The sequence below is a fragment of the Phoxinus phoxinus genome (genome assembly GCF_949152265.1).
Source record: "Phoxinus phoxinus genome assembly, chromosome: 1".
NCBI classification, from domain to species: Eukaryota; Metazoa; Chordata; class Actinopteri; order Cypriniformes; family Leuciscidae; genus Phoxinus; species Phoxinus phoxinus.
The window spans coordinates 21,282,074-21,303,169 of NC_136876.1; the positions used below are offsets into that span (position 1 = coordinate 21,282,074).

The 21,096-nt window shown below is 36.7% G+C and overlaps 3 protein-coding genes across 3 annotated transcripts; 2 read left to right on the forward strand and 1 right to left on the reverse strand.

Moving 5' to 3' along the window:
* The first annotated feature begins 1,511 nt into the window (after positions 1 to 1,511).
* ifnphi1 (interferon phi 1) lies at positions 1,512 to 4,768 on the forward strand. The gene is made up of 6 exons (XM_079621218.1): positions 1,512 to 1,591; positions 2,048 to 2,125; positions 2,691 to 2,762; positions 2,915 to 3,070; positions 3,737 to 3,826; positions 3,981 to 4,768. The coding sequence occupies exons 2-6, from the start codon at positions 2,123 to 2,125 to the stop codon at positions 4,083 to 4,085; spliced, it is 426 nt and encodes a 141-aa protein (XP_079477344.1). The 5' UTR covers positions 1,512 to 1,591; positions 2,048 to 2,122; the 3' UTR covers positions 4,086 to 4,768.
* Positions 4,769 to 7,495: 2,727 nt separating this feature from the next.
* ifnphi2 (interferon phi 2) lies at positions 7,496 to 8,424 on the forward strand. The gene is made up of 5 exons (XM_079627668.1): positions 7,496 to 7,575; positions 7,668 to 7,754; positions 7,874 to 8,020; positions 8,106 to 8,204; positions 8,307 to 8,424. The coding sequence occupies exons 1-5, from the start codon at positions 7,510 to 7,512 to the stop codon at positions 8,394 to 8,396; spliced, it is 489 nt and encodes a 162-aa protein (XP_079483794.1). The 5' UTR covers positions 7,496 to 7,509; the 3' UTR covers positions 8,397 to 8,424.
* Positions 8,425 to 17,885: 9,461 nt separating this feature from the next.
* On the reverse strand, positions 17,886 to 19,714 carry ifnphi3 (interferon phi 3). Its single transcript, XM_079610380.1, has 6 exons — positions 19,379 to 19,714; positions 19,143 to 19,280; positions 18,948 to 19,034; positions 18,722 to 18,868; positions 18,412 to 18,507; positions 17,886 to 18,316 (listed from the first exon to the last, which is right to left on the reverse strand). Exons 1-6 carry the CDS (start codon positions 19,481 to 19,483, stop codon positions 18,209 to 18,211), a joined length of 681 nt encoding a protein of 226 aa, XP_079466506.1. The 5' UTR covers positions 19,484 to 19,714; the 3' UTR covers positions 17,886 to 18,208.
* Between the last annotated feature and the right edge of the window lie 1,382 nt (positions 19,715 to 21,096).

Below are 21,096 nucleotides of genomic sequence, written 5' to 3' on the forward strand. Positions count from 1 at the left end.
TAACTCAAGAGTCCTGTAGTGAACTAGCTCACCTTACAGCTAACAGCCAAACAACTTGCATGCAAAATATCTACAGACACACAATAAATATTATTTAACTTTGACGAGTTTAACTACAAAACAGGAATTGCCATAACAAAAATAAAGTGAAAAAACTCTCTTACATCAAAATTATTATTTTTTTCTGCTCACATGTGGAATAAGGACAGAACTGAGCATGTGTGAAGTGAATCAGGTGATTTGTAACTTGTTCCTGGTTGGAGAAATTGGAAGTGTTACAATTAACCCGTACAACCATACCCGGTCTCCCCTAAATCAACATTGTTCTTTAGGGGGGCATCTTCCCCCATGTTACCCTGTATCTCACGCAAGTTGTCACGTTTTGCAGGGTGTGTAGCCTATATTTTTTAAAGTAAATTTTGGCATAGACATATATACTGAAACAAACAACTACAACTACACAAACTTCGAACATGAACATTTACAAAGAGAAGAAGAAGTCGTCATTACTTTTATTCACTGTTTGTATTGCTTTGGGCTCTGTCCTCGTGCGATATTCGACAGAAAAGGTGGATGCGGCAGCTGTGGTCGAAAGACATCAAACACAGGTATCGATGAGTGAACTGTGAAACCAGGAGCCCACTCTCACGAAAAGATTTTCTCCCCCTAACTTTCTTTCTTTCCTTAACTTTTATAAGACCTATAGCTACTGTGAACAAAAATGTGTGCTATAAGGACTTTCTTCGTGATACTTTTGGTCTCACTCTCAGGTCAACAAACTGCGGTCAAAACTCAAAACACATCCTCCTTAGGCTACATCTGTTTCAATGTATCTGTATGGTTTTGTCTTGCCATCTACAGGCGAGTAGGTGAAAAATCTTTAAAGTATACGGTGCTTAATGACTGGAATAACGCATGCATAGATCACTGTGCCGCGAATAGGCTATGTGTTAAATACTCCCCCAGAACAAAACACTGATCTTGTAGAATCTTCGAGTTAGCCTAAATTTGATTTATCTCTGGGTGCAATGTTTTAGCTTAGGTTTGTTTCCAAGTAATGGACTTTGACCATTATTCACTTGATTAAATTGCCACAATTTAATTAAATTGGTTGAATTATGGATTGTTTTAACAACTGCTATTAATTTTGTATTTTTTCTTGTCTACTACCATTTCATCAATAAAATGTAGGTGCAAGCTAGCTGCAGATATCATATTGCAAAACACATATGTTTACAACCTCGAAATCAGCTACCATGTTCTAAAACACAATAGATTTATATAAATAGGTTAATCTGGATTCATTCTTAAATAATGTTTTCAAAAAAAAAATAAAAAAAAATAAAAAACATTTAGATGTTTTATTTTTGTTTACATTTTAACAAATGTTGAAAGTAAATATTGAGATGTGAAATTACAAATGATGTGAAAAGTGTGGTGAAATAGTGAGAGCTTGAGGTTACGTCAGCGCGTAGGCTACGTTGCGTAAACATTGCGTTACGTCTCTCAAACAGAAAGTGATTTTCCACACAAGCCCGCAGACCATCTTCCAGTTTGGAAACGTAACGACCTCGAAATTCTTTGGAATCAGGTAATTATTTTATTTTGACCCGTGGGATTGCTTTAATTTATACGAACTTGCTAATAGCATTGATTATTGTATTGTAGCTACGTAAGTTTGTGTGCTTTTTGCGTTGGTGTCTAAAAAAAATTAAAGAGTAAACTATAACTAGGCTACATATAATTCTTACCTTTGTCTTTTCTAAAAAAAAAACAATATGAATTACTTTTAAAAGCATTTCCGATTAAGATAAGTTAGGGTTAGCCAGACCAGAAGTTATTTAGCGTGATAGCCTTTAGGCTCGTGAAAGTGAAAGTGGGAATGCCCGCATACTTCGATTTTGCTTTCCATACTCCCGAATAAATCCAAGACACTGCACCATGTCCCTGCAACATTCTCTCGAGCGACAGTGTAGAAAACTACTACTATACAAAGATGAAGACTCAAATGTGGACGTATCTTTTTGTGATATTTTTTACTCTGCAGAGTACATGCTCAGCTTGCAAATGGCTCGGCCAATACAGGAGGATAAGCAACGATTCTCTGAATCTCCTTAGGGAAATGGTAAGTAGCTACTCTTTAAATCTTTATGCTTTATTTGTGAATTATTCTAATAGAATATCGACAATGCCGCTAGTTCTCCATTAGACTGCTGTGCACAGCTATGCAACTTTAATTTAAAATACTTTTTTATTGTGCAACAGATTTGTTACTTTTTTTTCTTAGAAATATCCAATCCTTACAGAATCATTCTCAACTATTTGGAATACTATGCAATGTTTTCCTATTGTGGGATGCTGTCACTGATTTGCCTTTTTTACAGTCCACTGTAAAAGTGTTTCATCATTATGTTACATCTTTGCTTCTTTCCTTCATTTTTGACACTACAATTTCTGCTGTTTACACTCTATTTGATAAGTTTCTATTTCTACTCTAATCTTCATTCGTAATTCAACGTGGTTGCCAAAGTGCAATGCACTAACCACTGCGGGTTGGCACCACTTTGATTTTATAAAAAATTTAAGGCGGCAATTAAAGTTTTCGTTTTTGGTTGATGTCTGTAACAGCAATGTCAAATATTCAGCATGTGGTACATATCAAACAATACTAATTGTAGTCTGTCTTATAGGGTGGAAACTATCCTGATATCAAGGGGCTACCATTTCCAGGGCAACTGTACAACCGGATAGACAACGCTAAGGTTTGCAGAACTTTTCTCCTTATTTAACAGCACTTTTAAGTGCAAACATTACATCCCATAAATAACACTTAAGTTATCAGAGAAAATCTTACATACAATGTTCATAATCTGAAGGACCCAGTTACTTACACAGACATTATGTCCCCTTACAGGTGGAGGACCAGGTGAAGTTTCTTGTCCTGACCTTAGAACAAATCATCCACCTCATGGACGCCAGGGAGGACATGAACGCAGTGCAATGGAACCTAAAGACTGTAGACCATTTCCTAGCTGACCTGTACAGGCAGGCGTCGGAACTTAAAGAATGTGTAAGTCTTGTGTCAAAGTGCATATGAAAACTGTTTTCAGAATACCATTCTTTGAATTGCATAATTATCCGAGATTTTTAATCGAAGAGATTATCAGTTTTCACTTTATTTTGATGGTCCCTTTAACACATTCTGTTGACTATAAGTAGCGTTGCCCCTACATGTCTACTAACTCTCAATAGAGTGTTAGTAGAGCATTAGTAGACTGCAGGGTTAAGATTAGAATAAGTTGTACTTGCAAAATTACTTCTAGTCAGTTGAATGTCTGTTGGAGGAGCATCACAATAAAGAGTTAGCAGATATAAAGCAGTGAGTCTACTAATACTCTAATGAGAGTTAGTTGACACGGAGTTGCGAAGTTACTTATAGTTATTGGAATGTTTCAAGTGGACCATCAAAATAAAGTGTCACCGATTATCATTATAGTAATAGACCACAAACTCAGAATGAATTACACTCAACCATTTAACGTAATATTGCATTAATCAAATCTTGATTTACGGATGAAAAGGTTGAATGAATTAGAGCCTAACTATTCAATGAATGTGTTTTAAATGAGATTTAGAGATAGTATATAGACGCTGTAGAAGTATTTTTCATCATGTTAACTTTGTCATTAATGTTATTTTTGCTAATTGTTAAGTTTTGTCGATTTTTTTTCTTCAGGTGGCTCAATACCACCCATCACATAAAGAGTCCTACGAGAGAAAGATAGTGAGGCACTTCAGGAATTTAAAGAAGTTTCTAAAGAAAAAAGTAAGTTTGATTACATATTTATATTATATGCGTACCATAAGAGGCATATCATATTTGCTCAATGTAAATGTTACTTTGTAAAGAGTACAAAGAATGATTTTCTTCCTTATAAAATGTAGTCAGTTGTACTCAGCTAAAGTTGTTCCTCTTTCAGGAATATAGCGCCCAGGCATGGGAGCAGATCCGGAGAGTTGTGAAACAACACCTTCAGAGGATGGACATCATCGCAAGCAATGCCACGTCCTTTAAAAAAGTTTAAACGATGATCAGACATAATGACTGAAGAATGCCTTGTGATACAGTGGTGTTGGAGTATTGAAAAGTTACTGCAAAATATGCCTTACAAACAAAACCTGAAAAAATTGAATGTAACAATTGTATTTATTTATTTACATGATTGTATTTCATTGCAATGAATGTAGCCTAGAGTTGTGTTTTGCCTAATGACTTGTGTTTTAATATAGAGTTTACCTTGGTGTTTTTCCTACGAAAACTTGAAGTAATCGGATCAAGCAAGCTAATTATTTTTCTTACCTGTGAAATTCCTGTGAAAATTTCTGTTTTTTTAATACATTTTTTATTTTGGTGCAAATGAGCCTCTGTGCCTAAACGATACTCAGAGATTTTGCTGAATTTGAACAAATGTTAAAAAAGAAACAAGCAAGCTCTGCAATTCAGATCACCAGTATTTATTAACTGTCAGTCAGTTGTTATTTGTTCGTGATTGTGTCTGGTATTTATTATATACTTAATTTAATTTACATTGTGCAATTTTTGTATCCCAGGATATTTACTGTTTTTATTTGTACTGTTATTTATAGTTATTTATTTATTTATTTTATCTGTTTGCTCTCAAAATGTTTTTGTACTTTCAAAGTTATTTATATATTTTATCTGTTTGCACAAAACATTTTTGTACTTTCAAATAAAAATAAGTTATTGAAACTAATGTTTCTTTCATTTGGTTTACTAAATCCATTGAACTGTCACACACCAGTATAAGTATAGACGGTTGACAATTCCTTACTTGTCCTATAGGCCTACTTGTATGGTTCTTTAGAGATTGAAAATGTTATTTGAGGTATTTAAAAAGTTTTGCCTATATGGCATCAACATGCAAACCCATTTTTTATTATAATTTCCAGACATTTGTATAATGCAAATGCTTCATAAAATGCTTTGTCTATAATGCAAACGTTTCACTATAATGTATCATAATCACACAGAGGTGCAGAAATTGCGTCTGCAACATATAGGGGGCGCCAACATATCTTCTCGTAGGGGGCGCCAAAGTCATATTCGGGGCACCAAACAAACTTTATTCTGTGAAACAAAAAATAAGATTTTTTTTTTTTTCTCTCTCTCCATATGAGCGTCAAAAACAACCGAAACATCTCAAAGAAAGTCATACAGGTTTTGGAATGCAATAACTGATTACAGTTATTTAATTTACAGTTATTACATTATTTTCGAATTAATTCGAACTGTTGTCGAGTATTTTTGTTTGAGTATAAGTTTTACGACGTTTCCCATTTCAGTCGTTCTACTTCCAAATTTCAAGTTTAATTTGGTGTGTTAGGCCTACTTGTCGTTTCTTTTAATTGTGAAAATTTTAGTGTAGGAAATAGGTAGGCTACACTCTTTTCGGTTATCTTGAAGCACTTATAAGCATTTTACTTTAAGATGATTGACAATACATTTTTTATATTAGCCTATTCAAGTACAAGACTAAAAAACTTACTCATAGCCAACACTCATATCCATAGCATACAACACTCTTTAAATCTGTATGTGATTATTTTGTTTCTCATTAAACTATTTGAACAATTCCATGATGCATTTAAAGGAAACCATTTTTGTATTGTTTTAAATCAGTTGGTCTCATGCTCAGTTCCATAATGATGAGCAAGCACATAGGCTAATGATATTCTCTGTGTTTTTTCCAGATAGGCTACCTCAACAGCAGAGGCTATTTCATGTAATTGCGCTTCGTACGTTAACACTGGTGCAGATGGAATATTCCGCTATTGAATGATGACGGTGTGGGTATTATTAATAAAACGCACACTCATTATTAGTCTTAAGTGGAACACAACCAGCCACATGCACGCGCTGAATTGGCAGAATTGAATTCATAGAGCGCGATCGCTCCTGTGTGTAAACGCTCGTGTGGTCTGTGTGCGTCTGAACTATATATGCTGCGGTGGATCGTTGGCAGTTATGTGGGTTGCTGCAACACCTCAAATGGGTGCTTCCCTTCCCCATTATCTGAGAAAAAGTTTTTTTTCTCTCATCAATTTTATGAAAGAAAAGAAATGAGCCGTTCATTCATTGAAAGCAATGGGACTTGCCCAGCAGCTTTTTTCGAGTTGAGAGTGAAAAGTGAAAATGGCACACACACATTTTACTACGTACCACCCTTCGGTCTCCTGGTTAAGATGAAAGGTATAGCTAATCAGTGTAATAGAAAGTGATAAAAAAAATACCAACTGTAATAAAAAAATAAAAAAAATGACGTCATATAATAAAACCTAAGGCTGGGTTCATATATTTCCTAATTTTCATTCTGAACGTTTTTTCCTCAACGTGAAACTCAACGGCAGTTTTTTTATATATAGGCTATATATAGGCCTATATATAGCCTATATATATATATATATATATTTTTTTTTACTACAATTTGTACCAGGTTTGTGGTCTGTTTTTGGTTGCCCTACAAGAAACCACAAGATGGCAATAATCTAAAGAACCAATTCATTCAAATTGTTCTTGATTATTCTAAATTTTCTTGATAAGATACTGAGAACTTTAGTGCAAATTGTCCGACATATAATTAATTAGATAGATGAATTATATGACAAATATGCATTATATTACAAACTATCAAAACAAGTGGCATTTATTTTAAAGAGGCATAATCACACTTTTCAATTAAAGCATTTCAAAAAGTTTGATAGATTTCAAGTATACAAATATTGTTCAAAATGAAACGTCATATATGATAGATAGATAGATAGATAGATAGATAGATAGATAGATAGATAGATAGATAGATATATAGATAGATAGATAGACAGATAGATAGGCTAGATAGATAGATAGATAGATAGATAGATAGATAGATAGAAAGATAGATAGATAGATAGATAGATAGATAGATAGATAGATAGATAGATAGATAGATAGATAGACAGACAGACAGACAGACAGAAAGATAGAAAGATAGATAGATAGATAGATAGATAGATAGATAGATAGATAGATAGATAGATAGATAGATAGATAGATAGATAGATAGATAGATAGATAGATAGATAGATAGATAGATAGATAGATAGACCACATCCTCTTCTAAACTACAGCAAAGGAGAGAGATGCGAGGCGGGAAACAAAAGAGACGCTGCGGTTTGCAAAACTTCCAGATAGGCTATTACATTCTTTCCATTCATCACTCTGTTGTAGTATAAAACAGTCAGTTTGCATCTATGTCTTCAGCAAGAGATTTTCAAGAAGTTTCAGCACCGTTTTTGACTCAGTGCTATTTTACAGCTCCTTTAATCTTTTTGACTTGGACAACGATCAGCATCATCTTTCTGGATTTTGTTCGCATAATATACAAAATGGCACTCTGGAAATGTATCGCTTTATTGAGTTTATATCTTTTTTTCTCCCAAATTTGTTCAATGCCAACACAGTGCACCATGCGGCGGACACTTGTGAAAGCAACTCACAATGTACTTGAGAATATGGTAAGTTGAGTTTCTCTCTCTTTTTCCCCATGTTTTTTTTTATTTCCTTTTCCTGCCTTACCATGTCCTAACATATGTGTCTTTCCTCATAGGGAGGCCTTTTCCCTCGTGAATGCTTGGAAGAAAACGTAAAAATACCCTTCCCGAAATCTGCACTGCAATCAAATGGCTCCAATCAGGTAGAAACACAACAATAGTTATTCCAGGCATATTAACTCCTCTGTCTAAATGTTTCTGATGAATACTGATGAATACTGCATATATAGCCTATTCTAACTGTTATATGTTTAATTTTCAGAACATCGGTGTAGCAAAGGCAATGTATAAAATCATGGAACACATTGACTTCCTGTTTGCTAACGACAGTTATCCTGAGTCCTGGAACCAGGAGAAAGTGGAGTATTTCCAAAACATCGTTTACCGTTTAACTTCCGAGAACAAATGCGTAAGTTCGAAATACATTTATTTGTATAGGCTATTATATATGTGAAGATGGCTGTAATTATGTCATATTTCTCATTCGTGTGTAGATTATGGGGAGAACACAAAGACCCGTGGATGATTTTCCAGCAAGAGAGGATGCTCTGAAAACCTACTTTGATAAATTGGCCACTCTCCTTAGAAACAAGGTAGATTTCAGCAGATTTCAATAGGCAACTCACAAGTAAATACTATGATGTCATCCCATAGCCTGTATATTAATTGCTGTCTTTTTTTTTTTCCTCTATCAGGACCACAGTTTCTGCGCGTGGGAGGTGGTTCGAAAGGAGCTCCTGCGTGTTCTCAACGTCATCCTCGAGCTTAAATCATTCAAAGTGTAGTTTTCCGTGGACTGACTGACTGACTGACTGACTATTTATTTATTTATTTATTTATTTATTTATATATTTATTTACTTATTTATTTATAAATCTGTCTATTTATCTATTTATGAATTTTATTACTTGATTGATTTGTAAACCGTAAAATTATTTAATTGTCTCATTGTTTCCGCCTAAAATGTATACTTGATGGTAGCTAACTTTGTATTTGTTCATTTGTGAAATAGCCTACATTACTTGGACACAGTCTCTTCTGATAACATCACTCTAAATTGTAATGTAGATGCATTTTCTGTAAAGCTGCTTTGTATTGTGAAAAGCGCTACAAATACATGTGAATTGAATTGAATTCAAATCATTTTACTGAACACTCAATAAAACACTCAATACAACTGAAGACAAGTTTACCTCTGAGTATAATTTACAAGATGCCTCTTACAACTGAACAGCCTCGTTTCGAACATGTATTGCTGTAAAATTAAAGCCATAATATTCAGACAGTAGATTGCAACTGTAAAAATGCTTTTCTATAACAGTTCGATAAACAAAAAGTGAACATTGATTGAGTAACACAAATTTTACACACAATATTTACAAAAGTAAACTACAAATTTAGTAGTTTTATACTGCACGTATAGGCTACTTGTCAGTACATAAATAGTATACTGAAAGCATATACGTAACGTTCTTATTTTTTGTTTAAAAGAAGTATAGCACACTTGAAACAATTTTTTTTACGGAAAGTAGTGCTCACTGCAGAGCCAAACGATGTAGCTCCCCCTTTCTGGACTTAAAGGGATAGTTCACTCTCATGTTGTTCCAAAAATGTATGCATTTCTTTCTTCTGTTGAACACAAAATAAGATATTTTGAAGAATGTTGGTAACCAGACAGTTGGACCCCATTGACTTCCATATGGATGTCAATGGGGTCCATCAAAATTCATGCAGGTTTGAACTTGAGTATGACAGAAAAAAAAGTTGAATCAAATATTTTTGTTCTAAACCTACTTTTTGTAATGTCTATTTCTCATTTAACACAATAATGACTTAAGTATTTTTATGGGGTAAACATTTTGGGGTAAACTGCTACTGGATATTGAGTCCAGCACCACCTCTGTACGCAATCATCTTTAGGGTGTTTCACGGTACTTTTGTTATGAGGTGGAAGGATGAACCCAATCGCAGACAGTATGAACTCAAACAAGGTTTATTTACAACAGAAAAACAGGGGAAAACAAAACCCACAAGGGGGTAAAACGAGGGCAAGACTGACAAGGGATGACTAAACTTGATACACACTAGACAAACTTGACAATAAACTAACAACAGGATCAGGATAAGGCACTTACTAGACAAGACTCTCACAAGGTATTCACAGGTAACATCAAACAATGAACCAGCACAGGACAGCAGACACATGGGGATTATATAAAGGAACACTAATGACAAGGACAGGTGAAACTGACTAGACAATAATCACAAGACGAGGATAACAAGGGGGCGGGGTTACATAATGAGACAACACAAGCACATGGCCCAAACAATTGGCCATGCACTTGTACACAAAACATGATTCTGTCATGATCCTGCCCTACAACCAGGGAAAGTCAAGGACACTGAGGCAGAATCATGACAGAACCCCCACCTTAAGGAGCGGCTACCAGACGCTCCTCAATGGAACATTAAACACGGGACATGACAGACTGTGACAAAGACACAAACCAACAATACATGACAAAAACTAACAATGGCAGACAAGAAAATACAAAGACAGGGTTGGGGTGGAACAATAAAAACAACAAACATGGCAGAGGAGGTGGAGGAATAACAGAGTTCATGGGGGAATGTCCAGGGTGGGCGGGGGGGCTGGGGGTCTTAGGACCACAGGATGAGGGCGAGGAACGAGGAATCCGGGGGGACTTGGCTGGAGACACATGAGATGTCTTAGGGGAAACAGTACGGGGTTTAGTGGCGACAGGGGAAACAGGCCGGGGACTAGTGGCGACAGGGACAAACGGGGAAACAGTCCGGGGACAAGTGGAGACAGGGGCGACAGACTGGGGTACTGCACAGGTGGACGCAGCAACAGACTCTGACATAGAGGACGAGGAAACAGGACTCCTGACGGGGGACAAGACAGGCGAAGGGGCAGGACTGGGTGCAACGCTCACAGGGACAGGATCGGGTGCAATGTTCACAGGGACAGGATCGGGTGCAGCGCTCACAGGGACAGGATCAGGTGCAGCGCTCACAGGGACAGGATCGGGTGCAGCGCTCACAGTAGCTGAGGACTCGGGACAGGGCAAAATGACAGGACTGACAGGGACTTCTAGGATCTTGAGAAGGGTATTTAGGTAATCAGTCAAAGTTTCAGCGGCGACAAGGACAGGCATGCGTTGACGCGCAGAAACAGACCGCAAAACCTTCTCGGCAGCTGAATCGGCCTTGGCCCTCTCTGCAGCGCTCACAACTGTAGGTTCAGAGACAGCGCTCACTGCTGCGGCGGGCTCTGGGACAGCGTTCACTGCTGCGGCGGGCTCTGGGACAGCGTTCACTGCTGCGGCGGGCTCTGGGACAGCGTTCACTGCTGCGGCGGGCTCTGGGACAGCGTTCACTGCTGCGGCGGGCTCTACTTCAGGCAGAGACGAAGGACGGGGGGCTCCCTTCCTCCTCTTTCTCCTAGGTCGCGGTGCCGAGACAGTAGTTGGACTAGTGACCGGTTGGAGGGTCTCCGCGGGATCCGTAGCAGGCTCTGGGAAGACAGTCCCAGGAGGGGTAGACTCCGTCGAAGAGGACTCCGATGCCGACTCCCATGACAGCCGTCTTCCCCGCTTACCGCGAAGAGTTGAAACTGTGGATGTTGCCTCGGGAGTCGAGGTGGAAAGAAACCGGTCCCCCAACGTAGCCACGGCGAGAACGCGACCCTCCGGGATCACGGGGAGCAAGCCAGGAGATGGCGACATGGTGGCACTCGGCGGGTCCTTCCACGACAAACAGACCACCATATCCCGGAACGGACGAAGGGCCAGCCTCTGCCGTTCAGCCAGAGGGGGAGGATCATTGAGTCCCACAATAAGGTAACTATTTAGGAGGCTTTCAGGTAAGAGAAAGCTCCCCTTATCCACGACCCGGGCATACTCGCTCAGTGACAGCTCTCCCTGAGGGGGAATCGGAAGCTTGCCTCTCCTAGAATCGGAAATAGCCTTGAGCCACCAATCTTCCAGAGGGTCCGACTGACACTTGATAGGCGAGGACATACTGACTGCTGGGTTCGGTTTAGGCTGGTTCATTCTGTTATGAGGTGGAAGGATGAACCCAATCGCAGACAGTATGAACTCAAACAAGGTTTATTTACAACAGAAAAACAGGGGAAAACAAAACCCACGAGGGGGTAAAACGAGGGCAAGACTGACAAGGGATGACTAAACTTGATACACACTAGACAAACTTAACAATAAACTAACAACAGGATCAGGATAAGGCACTTACTAGACAAGACTCTCACAAGGTATTCACAGGTAACATCAAACAATGAACCATTACAGGACAGCAGACACATGGGGATTATATAAGGAACACTAATGACAAGGACAGGTGAAACTGACTAGACAATAATCACAAGACGAGGATAACAAGGGGGCGGGGTTACATAACGAGACAACACAAGCACATGGCCCAAACAATTGGCCATGCACTTGTACACAAAACATGATTCTGTCATGATCCTGCCCTACAACCAGGGAAAGTCAAGGACACTAAGGCAGAATCATGACAACTTTGATCTTACTAACAACTTTAACTTTATTATTTATTATTCTCTGGTTAGGTGAAGTCAAATCTGGGCTAAATTAAAGCATTCTAAATTACTTACAATTTGGTCAGAAGACTTCTCTGTGGCATGTTCTCATTCAAAGTCTTAAAACACTATAAATCAAAACCTATAGCAGTTTTGGTAATCAATAAAAGTTTAATTGGATAATTTTCTTTTTTATAATAAACAAAAATGTAAAAGCAAATACAACTTCATCATTAAAGTATAAAATACAATAATTACGCTATGCATACTCAGCTCTGGGCTTCTTGTCTTTAGCTTGTGATTTCTTGATGTATCAGAATCCAAAGAAGCAATCAACTATTTAGTCTTTCATACTTCTGTTGTTTACTGCCAAAATTAGGTTGATTGACGTAAGTTGTAACTTTCCCAAGACCTGAGATCCTTCTCAAGGCCTTACAGGAGGTGCAAGCTGTCCGCCTTTTCATGACCTTGAAAGCCATGACTAAACTCAGATGACTGATTTCCTTTTCTAACCCTCATGTTGTGTTCGGGTCATTTTGACCCGGGGAAGATTTTCTTTTTCCCGAAAATACTAGTTATCGCATTGGACTGAAACTTAGTGACTTTTTTTCACAAAGGGTATAACAACTTGTTCTCTTTGAAATAGGACTGGTTTTATATTTCTATTTGCATCTGCTTAATCGTAGGCCTCAGTTATCTGAGATTAAGCATCTAATTTATTTAGTAAAAAAAAACATTATTTTTTAATAATTTTGGAAATATAAAATAAAATATGAAGAAAATTGGCACTGTTGATCACACTAGTCTACTTCAATTTTCACCAGGAAGTTTGTTTTAAAAAACTTTTATTTTGTACAAAATGGCACATAGTCACACTTGTGCTGTTAAAAAAATGTGATCGCATGCTCAAGACAGAGACAATGGTGGAGACAGAAACAAGCTTTAATACAGACTTTGGTGCATTAATCATAGACGAACTGATCTATAAATGAACACGCATCCCAGAAACTGTGAATGATTTTTTTGTGCTTCAAATTTTCTCCACCCATTCACTGCCATTATAAAGCTTGGAAGAGCCAGGACATTTTTTAATATAACTCTGATTGTATTCGTCTGAAAGAAGAATGTCATATACACCTATAGGATGACTTGAGGGTGAATAAATTATGGGCTAATTTTTCTTGTTGGGTGAACTATCCCTTTAAAGACATACATCATTCTATGAAAATACCTGAGATGACTTGATGAACACAGATTTATTATCGCTATCATCTGTTTGTCTTCATGTTTCATCAGTCAAAACGTCTCTATTTGCATGTTATTATATCCATATAAGTCTGAAATGTCATAAGTTTATTACTTCTATGAATCTCACTTGTGGACTTTCTGCGTGAGGAATGAATCAGAATGGGCTTCCAGTATGAATGAAACAGATTGAATGAAACAGAACGCTCCATATCGCTATCATCTCCCCATTTGGGGTAAAACTTTTTTTTTCTTTTCAGTACTTCTACTTGTACTCAAGTAAATTATTACTTAAGTAGCAATACTTTTACTTGAGTAAAATTTATTAGTACTCTTTCCACCACTGATATATCTATCTGAGCATTAATCAACAAACAAAAAAAGGGAAGGCAGATGTCTAACCACACTTGAGATAGCATCATAAATCCTCCCCCACAGAGGAAACTCCCACTTAGAAATCACCTTTCTTATTGGTTAAGCCAACCTTGCAAGGTGGGACCTTGTCCAGCTATAAATAGCTACCTCCACTAGCCCTTCCCTCTCTTATTTCTGGCCTTCAGTGCTGCTTTCTTCGGGTTGATGTCTGTGGGGACCCCCCCACCGGGGCCCACGGGCCCCTGCAGGCTGTGACCACCGCCTGCTAGGTCTTCACTCTCCCAACAGAGTCAGACTGTATTTTCTTCAATCCAACTCAGAGGAAAACAGCAACTTATCCATTACTGAATGGGCAGCCATCTACTCCTACTTCCTCACTCCTTGGTTGCATGCGTGGCCTCTCCAGCCCAGGGCCGGCAGGTCACAATCTGCATGTCCTCAGCCATGTGCTCATGGAGAAAGAGAAAACCTTCAACCAGAACAGAGTCGAACTAACCATGCATCACCATTTCTTCAGACAACATCCGAAGAAATCGATTGAGACCAAGAATCCTTCTTCAGAAACTTCACGATATGTTTTTCCTGCAAATGCCATGCAAGTATATACATTTAATGAGGTACTCTGAAAATGATAAGCTGATGGTTCTTTTCATAGTTAAATGGAGCTTTCCCATATTTCCATTTCCTGCTTCCGATTACATTCTGTACTCACCCTTTTACCCGTACATGTGTGCATGTGTTTCGATTATGTTTTTAATTTTAGTTAATAAAACTTGTGCACAATATGTATTTGGTTCTGATTCTCAGCTTGCAACAAAGTTTACTTTACGATTTAGATTTTGACAGGCTCTTAGTACTGTACAGTAAGAAAGACATTTCCTTTCCCCGGAAATGAATATTTCTTAGAATTAATAAACAATTAACGCTGAGTGTTCACGGGACAAACAGGTGGGTTGATTGTAATATTAACTGATCCAAATATTCATAATCAATTATAGCCAGTTATTAAGTTACATAAATCACCATTAATTTAGAATAGACAATAGGACAATTATTTTTTTTATGGAATATTTATCCATGCATATCTTTTTTTTTTAATTCATGTGTCCTCATTAAAAGTGTGGCAAATAGCTTTCCATCATTCTTCATTTCACGCCATTTAAACAAAACAGAGAAGCTCTCCTGTTATAACGTTGTAAACTTGACATTTACATTCTTGAAAATCACAACTACATCTGTGTAAAAAGAACAATGTTTAAATGGTTTACAGTCAATGTCTGTGAACATTCATTCTTTAGCTTTGCCCTTTCTTACACACGTCCAAGTTTAGTCAAAGCCAAGCAAAAAAAATATTTTAGTGATTTAGAAAACTGAGACTCGTCTTATGTTCATCAGAAAATAATGGAATGTAGCCTAAGTGTAAAGGTCAAAAGAGCAAAACTAAGCTTCAATATATAAAGAAGAGGCTATAAAGCAATATATATATATATATCACTGATTCTTGAGAGTCGGGACAAAACACGTTTTAAAAAACTTTTTTTTTAAATACACACTATATCAATTAGAGTTATACGTTTCTGCAGAGAAAGGTCTTAGCTATTTAACCATGTAAAGGAACAGGTTCTAAATAAAAACACATTTTAAACAAATTTACATGTTTCCCTTCAGAACTGGATTTGTGTCAACTCCGTCAGACACACTAAAAAGTAAACAATTTAAATTCTTCCAATCCAACAAGAATCTAAAGTTATGAAGTATATTGTAATAGTGTTTAGTTACTCTGATATGTAAACAAAATACAATATATAAACTTAAGTTGTGATTTCACACTATTCTGAAAACTCAGATTTCTAAATATTTGCATTTTCAAACTTTGATTTTAATTTCAATATTGTAAAAACAAATTCCTTAAATAAATAAAACCTAAGAGGATGTAGATCAGATGGTCCTTTATTACAAAAACAACACCAACTGAAGGAAGAATATTTTTTTCCCAAAAAAATTAACAAAAACATACATCCAAACGTCGAAGATCTGACGGTGTTGACGAAAAACTGACGGTGTTGACGAAAAACTGACGGTGTTGACACAAAATGTGTGCATTGCTGATTATTGAACAGATGTGCTCTTTAAACACTACTACTAAAACTACTCCTTGTTATTAGAGTATTGAACTTACTGTAAAGCAAACTATAATAAACATATTGCACATACACCGTTTCCAACTATTTTAAATTAAACCGTTTCCAACTATAAAAAACAAAAAAAAACAATAAGGGAAACCAGGGGCTACCCTCTGCCGTGATAATTTTTTTTGGCCATATCGCCCAGCCCTACACTGGCTTCTCATTTGTCGATCTGTCTCTATATATATAAATATATATATATATTAAAGTGCTGGCAAAGTTACACGTTACACAATAATAAGCAGACCACTGCCTGCCCATTCTCTACAAGTCAGATGCGTATGGTTAAATAATGTAATGCATGCTATGTATGTGCATTTATGTGTAAATAAAACCCTGAAATAACAGTTTAACCCTTCACTATATTCACAAATAATATTATATTCGCACATTAAGAGGTTATTGGTGGATTTGTCAACTCCGTCATCTTACAGGTCAACTCCGTCAGACATAGAACCTGACGGAGTTGACGTCTGACGGAGTTGACGTTAGGGCATGTATTTTCCACCAAAACATGTATTGTACACTGCAGCTAGGTAGTTTTTCCTCAGTTGCTAGCTGTCCCAATAACCTCACTAAAATGCTTAAATTCAATCCACTATGGTTTAAAAAAAGTATCTTAACAGAAAGATGGTATTGACATGGTGCAGCTGTGACCATAGGAATATTGACATTGTTTGTCTAAAATATAAAAAAATGTAAAACGTACTAGAGCATGTGTGGTATTGCTGCATTCACCACAGGCAGGGAGATGAAAAGGGGTCCTCAGGGATATAGCTGACCATGCTATTTCCTGATTTAAAGAGCTTTATGAAAATATCTGACGGAGTTGACAGAAACTGAGGACACAACTTTAATAGGCAGATTTCTATGGAAAATATTGTTTGATGTTCACTTCATGCATTGTTTTTTATATGTATACCCCTTATTTTGTATTTGATATATATGTTTTCACAATTGTAGAGCTTTTAAAAAAAAATTTGGGATGGTTAATGTTGTGACCTCTTGCTGAGGACAAGTGCAATAACATGGACCTTCTACATGGACCTGTAGAAAACCTTCAAATTTTACCCAAAAAGATAAAAAGTTTATTCTAAAAATCAGATAGGTATATACAAATCCTTTAGATTTAACTTTGTAAGTATGCCAATCATGATGAATTTCTTAATTTTTGCTATAAATTAGACTTTTCTATGTGGGACATGTTTTGTCCCGACTCTCAAGAATCAGTGATATATATGAGACCAGCCCAGTGCATATCATGCTGTAACTACAGTACAACACATTTGCATTTGCTCTAGACATAGAAATAGACAAAAACAGGATGTTATTTTGCAACAATGTACAAACACAGGATATGGTTAAAGTGTGATCGCTAGAATAGGTCTATTCGGATCTCATATAGCATGATGTGCTAGAACTAGAAATAACTTATGCTGGAACAAAAAGATAGATGCACAAATGTATAAGGTCACATCATCAATGTCTAAGGTCACACGAAGAGAGAGAGAAACATTTTAAACATTTTAATGGTTATTTTCATTTTTTTATTCATTATTTTTTTGTTTTGTTATTATTATTATTTATATAGTGTTATTAATGCTTTGGCAATGTAAAGACCTCTTTCATCATGCCAATAAAGCTATTTGAATCTTGATTATTATAATATATAATATAATATTAGAGAGAGAGAGAGAGAGAGAGATGAATATCAACCTCAATATTCCATACACCATCTTATTTCATTTACTCATCCACCTTCCTTCCTTTTTTTCATCACACTCTTTTTTTAATTGATCTGCATTGACCTCTTTCATTCAGATATATAGGTAATCATTTCACAAATTATGCTTTGTTAACACAATATTCCGAGAGGTCAGTGTATTAAAAATTTATATTTTATTCAGAAATTACAAAAAACATACAAAAATACAACATCGTAAATGAATGAATAGTCTACTGGAGTGTTCAAGCTGTGAACTGTCCAGTGCTGAATGGAAATGGTGACGTAACAAATCAAAATCAAAAGTGAAACAAACAGTTATTTCCCTTACAGTGATCAGGCTTAGAAAGCGAATACACCTCTAAAACCACAAACGAGACAATAAATAAATAAAATAAATAATTGAATAAATAATTGAACGAATAAATAAATAAATAAATAATTGAACGAATAAATAAATAAATAAGCCAGCATGCGAGTAAGCATCTAGAGTTCTGGAGATCCATACATGATGTCAGAGTTGTTCTTCAATATGAAGTGCAGGGTGCGAAGAATCTCACTTTTCGCGATTTCCCATGCGCAGTAACTGAAATCCTGCGCAGAAAAAATGCATTCAAATGCATAAAATAAATGATTATAAAACACAAGAGGTATATATGACCACAGTTAGGTTTGGGACACAAGCGTACCTTTTCTTTCAGAGTTGAGGATATAGCCTCGAAGTAAACCTTGAGTGAGGCGTCTCTGCTGGGAAAATCCTGGGCCGCCTCAGACTTGCTCATGATCTGTATACATTTGCCAAGACCCAGAAAACATGAAATACTGAATGCAAATGAATTAAATGTCCTATATGGGTAAGATTTGTCTATATAGCCTATAGCCTAGGCGAGGTCCGCGAATTAATTTATAATTTAATGTAATTATAATTTATTTACATATCATTTGAACAAAGACAATATCTCTGAAGTTGAAGACATTAACACAAATTAAGTTTCTTACGCATTTGCTTTCCTCAATCTGCCGGTATACGATGCCTCGAAACTCAGTCATTTTTTCTGCATCCCACTGGTCTGGAACACTGTAGTCCTCAAACAGTGTGTCAATATTCTGGAGTGTCTGGTAAACCGCCTTTTCAACACCAGAAATCTTCAGAAACAGTAAGAGTTGAAGAGTGACCTCATGTCCACAAAAAACAACCTAAATTAGTACAAATTCAAAGTTTTACCTGATTCTTGTTGCTGGACTCGAACACATTTTGCGGGAAAGATATGGGAACGCGCTCGTCCAGGCATTGCGAAGGGAAAAGGCCACCCTAAAACAAAATTGTATTTAGTTAAAGAATATATATATATATATAGCCTATATATTTTTTGCCTTCTATGAACTTGTGCCTCTGAAAATTCTCTGCAACGATTCTTACCGCAGTCTCTATAAAGGTACAGGTTTTCTCCATTAAGTCCTTCCGAAGGATGCAGTTTGTTGGCAATGACCAAACCTGCGCAAAGCAGAAAAAGGTGCACAGCCAGGCCACATAATGAAGATCCATTCTGACAGATGCCTAGAGGATCGGAGAGCATGAGTTTAAAGCAATAGGATTCAGCAATTTCAAGCAATAAATTATTAGATTAATTATAAGCCTGTAATTTGACTGCTTACCTTGTTGAATTGTTGTGTATCCTTTACAACTTGTGTTTGTTGGTATGTGATATACCCACAGTAGGTCTGCAGTTTATATACTGCATTTTGGGTCGAATCGAACATTGACGACTCTGTTTTCGAGACGTCTTTAACTCCGCGGTTTGTGCTGACTTGCGTCTTTCATTCGTATCGCAAATCAAGACAGATTTCCCCTTTATGAACGTTATGAAGCCACAAGACCATGTGTTAATCACGTTTGAGTCACTTTAATTAATCTGATATATAGTTTTATATGGTATCTAAGAGCCCAAGGTACAAACGAAACCAAAATGAAATAACAAATACATTCCAAATGTATTTGTAATTGTGGCAGATGAGTGGTGATATCTTTTGAGTTAAAACACGCTTTGTGGCATGTTGACACATGTTCACGATAGACGAGTTGTTGACAACTTAGCTATAATTTAGGCTACATCTGATTCTGAAGGCTTAGTCACAGATGAGATGTTCGACAAAAACATAATTCTGTTAAAACATTTTCGCGAACGCAGCCTATCCAAGATGATCGTAAAATAGCCTAGTTGTTGTGAGATTGTGTTGGCATATTTTAAGCTTGTATTTTACAGTCTCTTAATGTGATGAGAAATACATTTTTATTACAAATAGAACAATTGATTTCCCTTGCGTCAAGTGTCAAACACTCAAAGCCCTTACGGTATAGCCAACAGGTGAGAGTGAAAAGAAAAATGGTAAGTAAATTACATTGAAATGAGGAGGTTAACCGCAGAATAATGCTTATTACACTGCACTGTATATATTTGTGACATGCTGTACGGTCATTTCCAAATGTGCCTGCAATCACAGATCCTCTTTGGTAGATTTCTGGTCGTTCTTGCCTCTGGTTTTGATAGGCTATTGGTCTCGGCCTGCGGTATTAAACCAGACCACAGTCACAAGTGCTCTCAGATTATTAATTTCAATATTTCGTTTTTTTTTTTTTTTTTTTTTACGATAAATCTGTTGACTGATGTTGATTTTAGGCTTCTTTGTAGACCAATATTTATTGTGAAAATTATTAAGAATAATAAATAGGCTATTTTGAATTGAACATAATTTTTTTTAGATAATAGCTATTATAACAATTCATTAGCCTATGCCTTTTGTTTAGTTACATTTAAATGCCGATTATTTAAATATGTAAAAGAGAGCTGAACAAAAGATTTATGCAACACCAGCAGACTGGGATTTGCCCAAGATGGCATGTGTGTGTTTTGTGCATGTGGACATTTGTGGTTGTGGTTTTATGTGTAAGAAATAGAAAAAAAAGATTTGTCGTTACTCTTGTTCTAGTGAAATACAATGAATGACTGGTATAATTCAACCTTGTGGGTTAATGGAGAGACCCCCGCTGGCATTATACCTTGGAAAGTGAAAATGAGGAACTGAAAGAGTACGTGGTGAACTTCTGTGATCACGAAAAATCACATTCTTCTCTCCCTAACTGGGGTTGTTTGAGGGCAAGAGGAATCAAGCACTGCTGGTGGTTCTGCCAAGCGCCTCGGGGGTTGGCAGATCCAACCCGATCTCTGATTAACGAATCAACCTCTCACAACCAGGCCTAGGCCTACTTATCAACACGAGTTTATGACTTAGTCCAAACAATAGTCCAAACAAGAGGTTATTAATGTCATTCCCTGTAAACACACACTCACACCTCAACAAATCTAGTATAACTA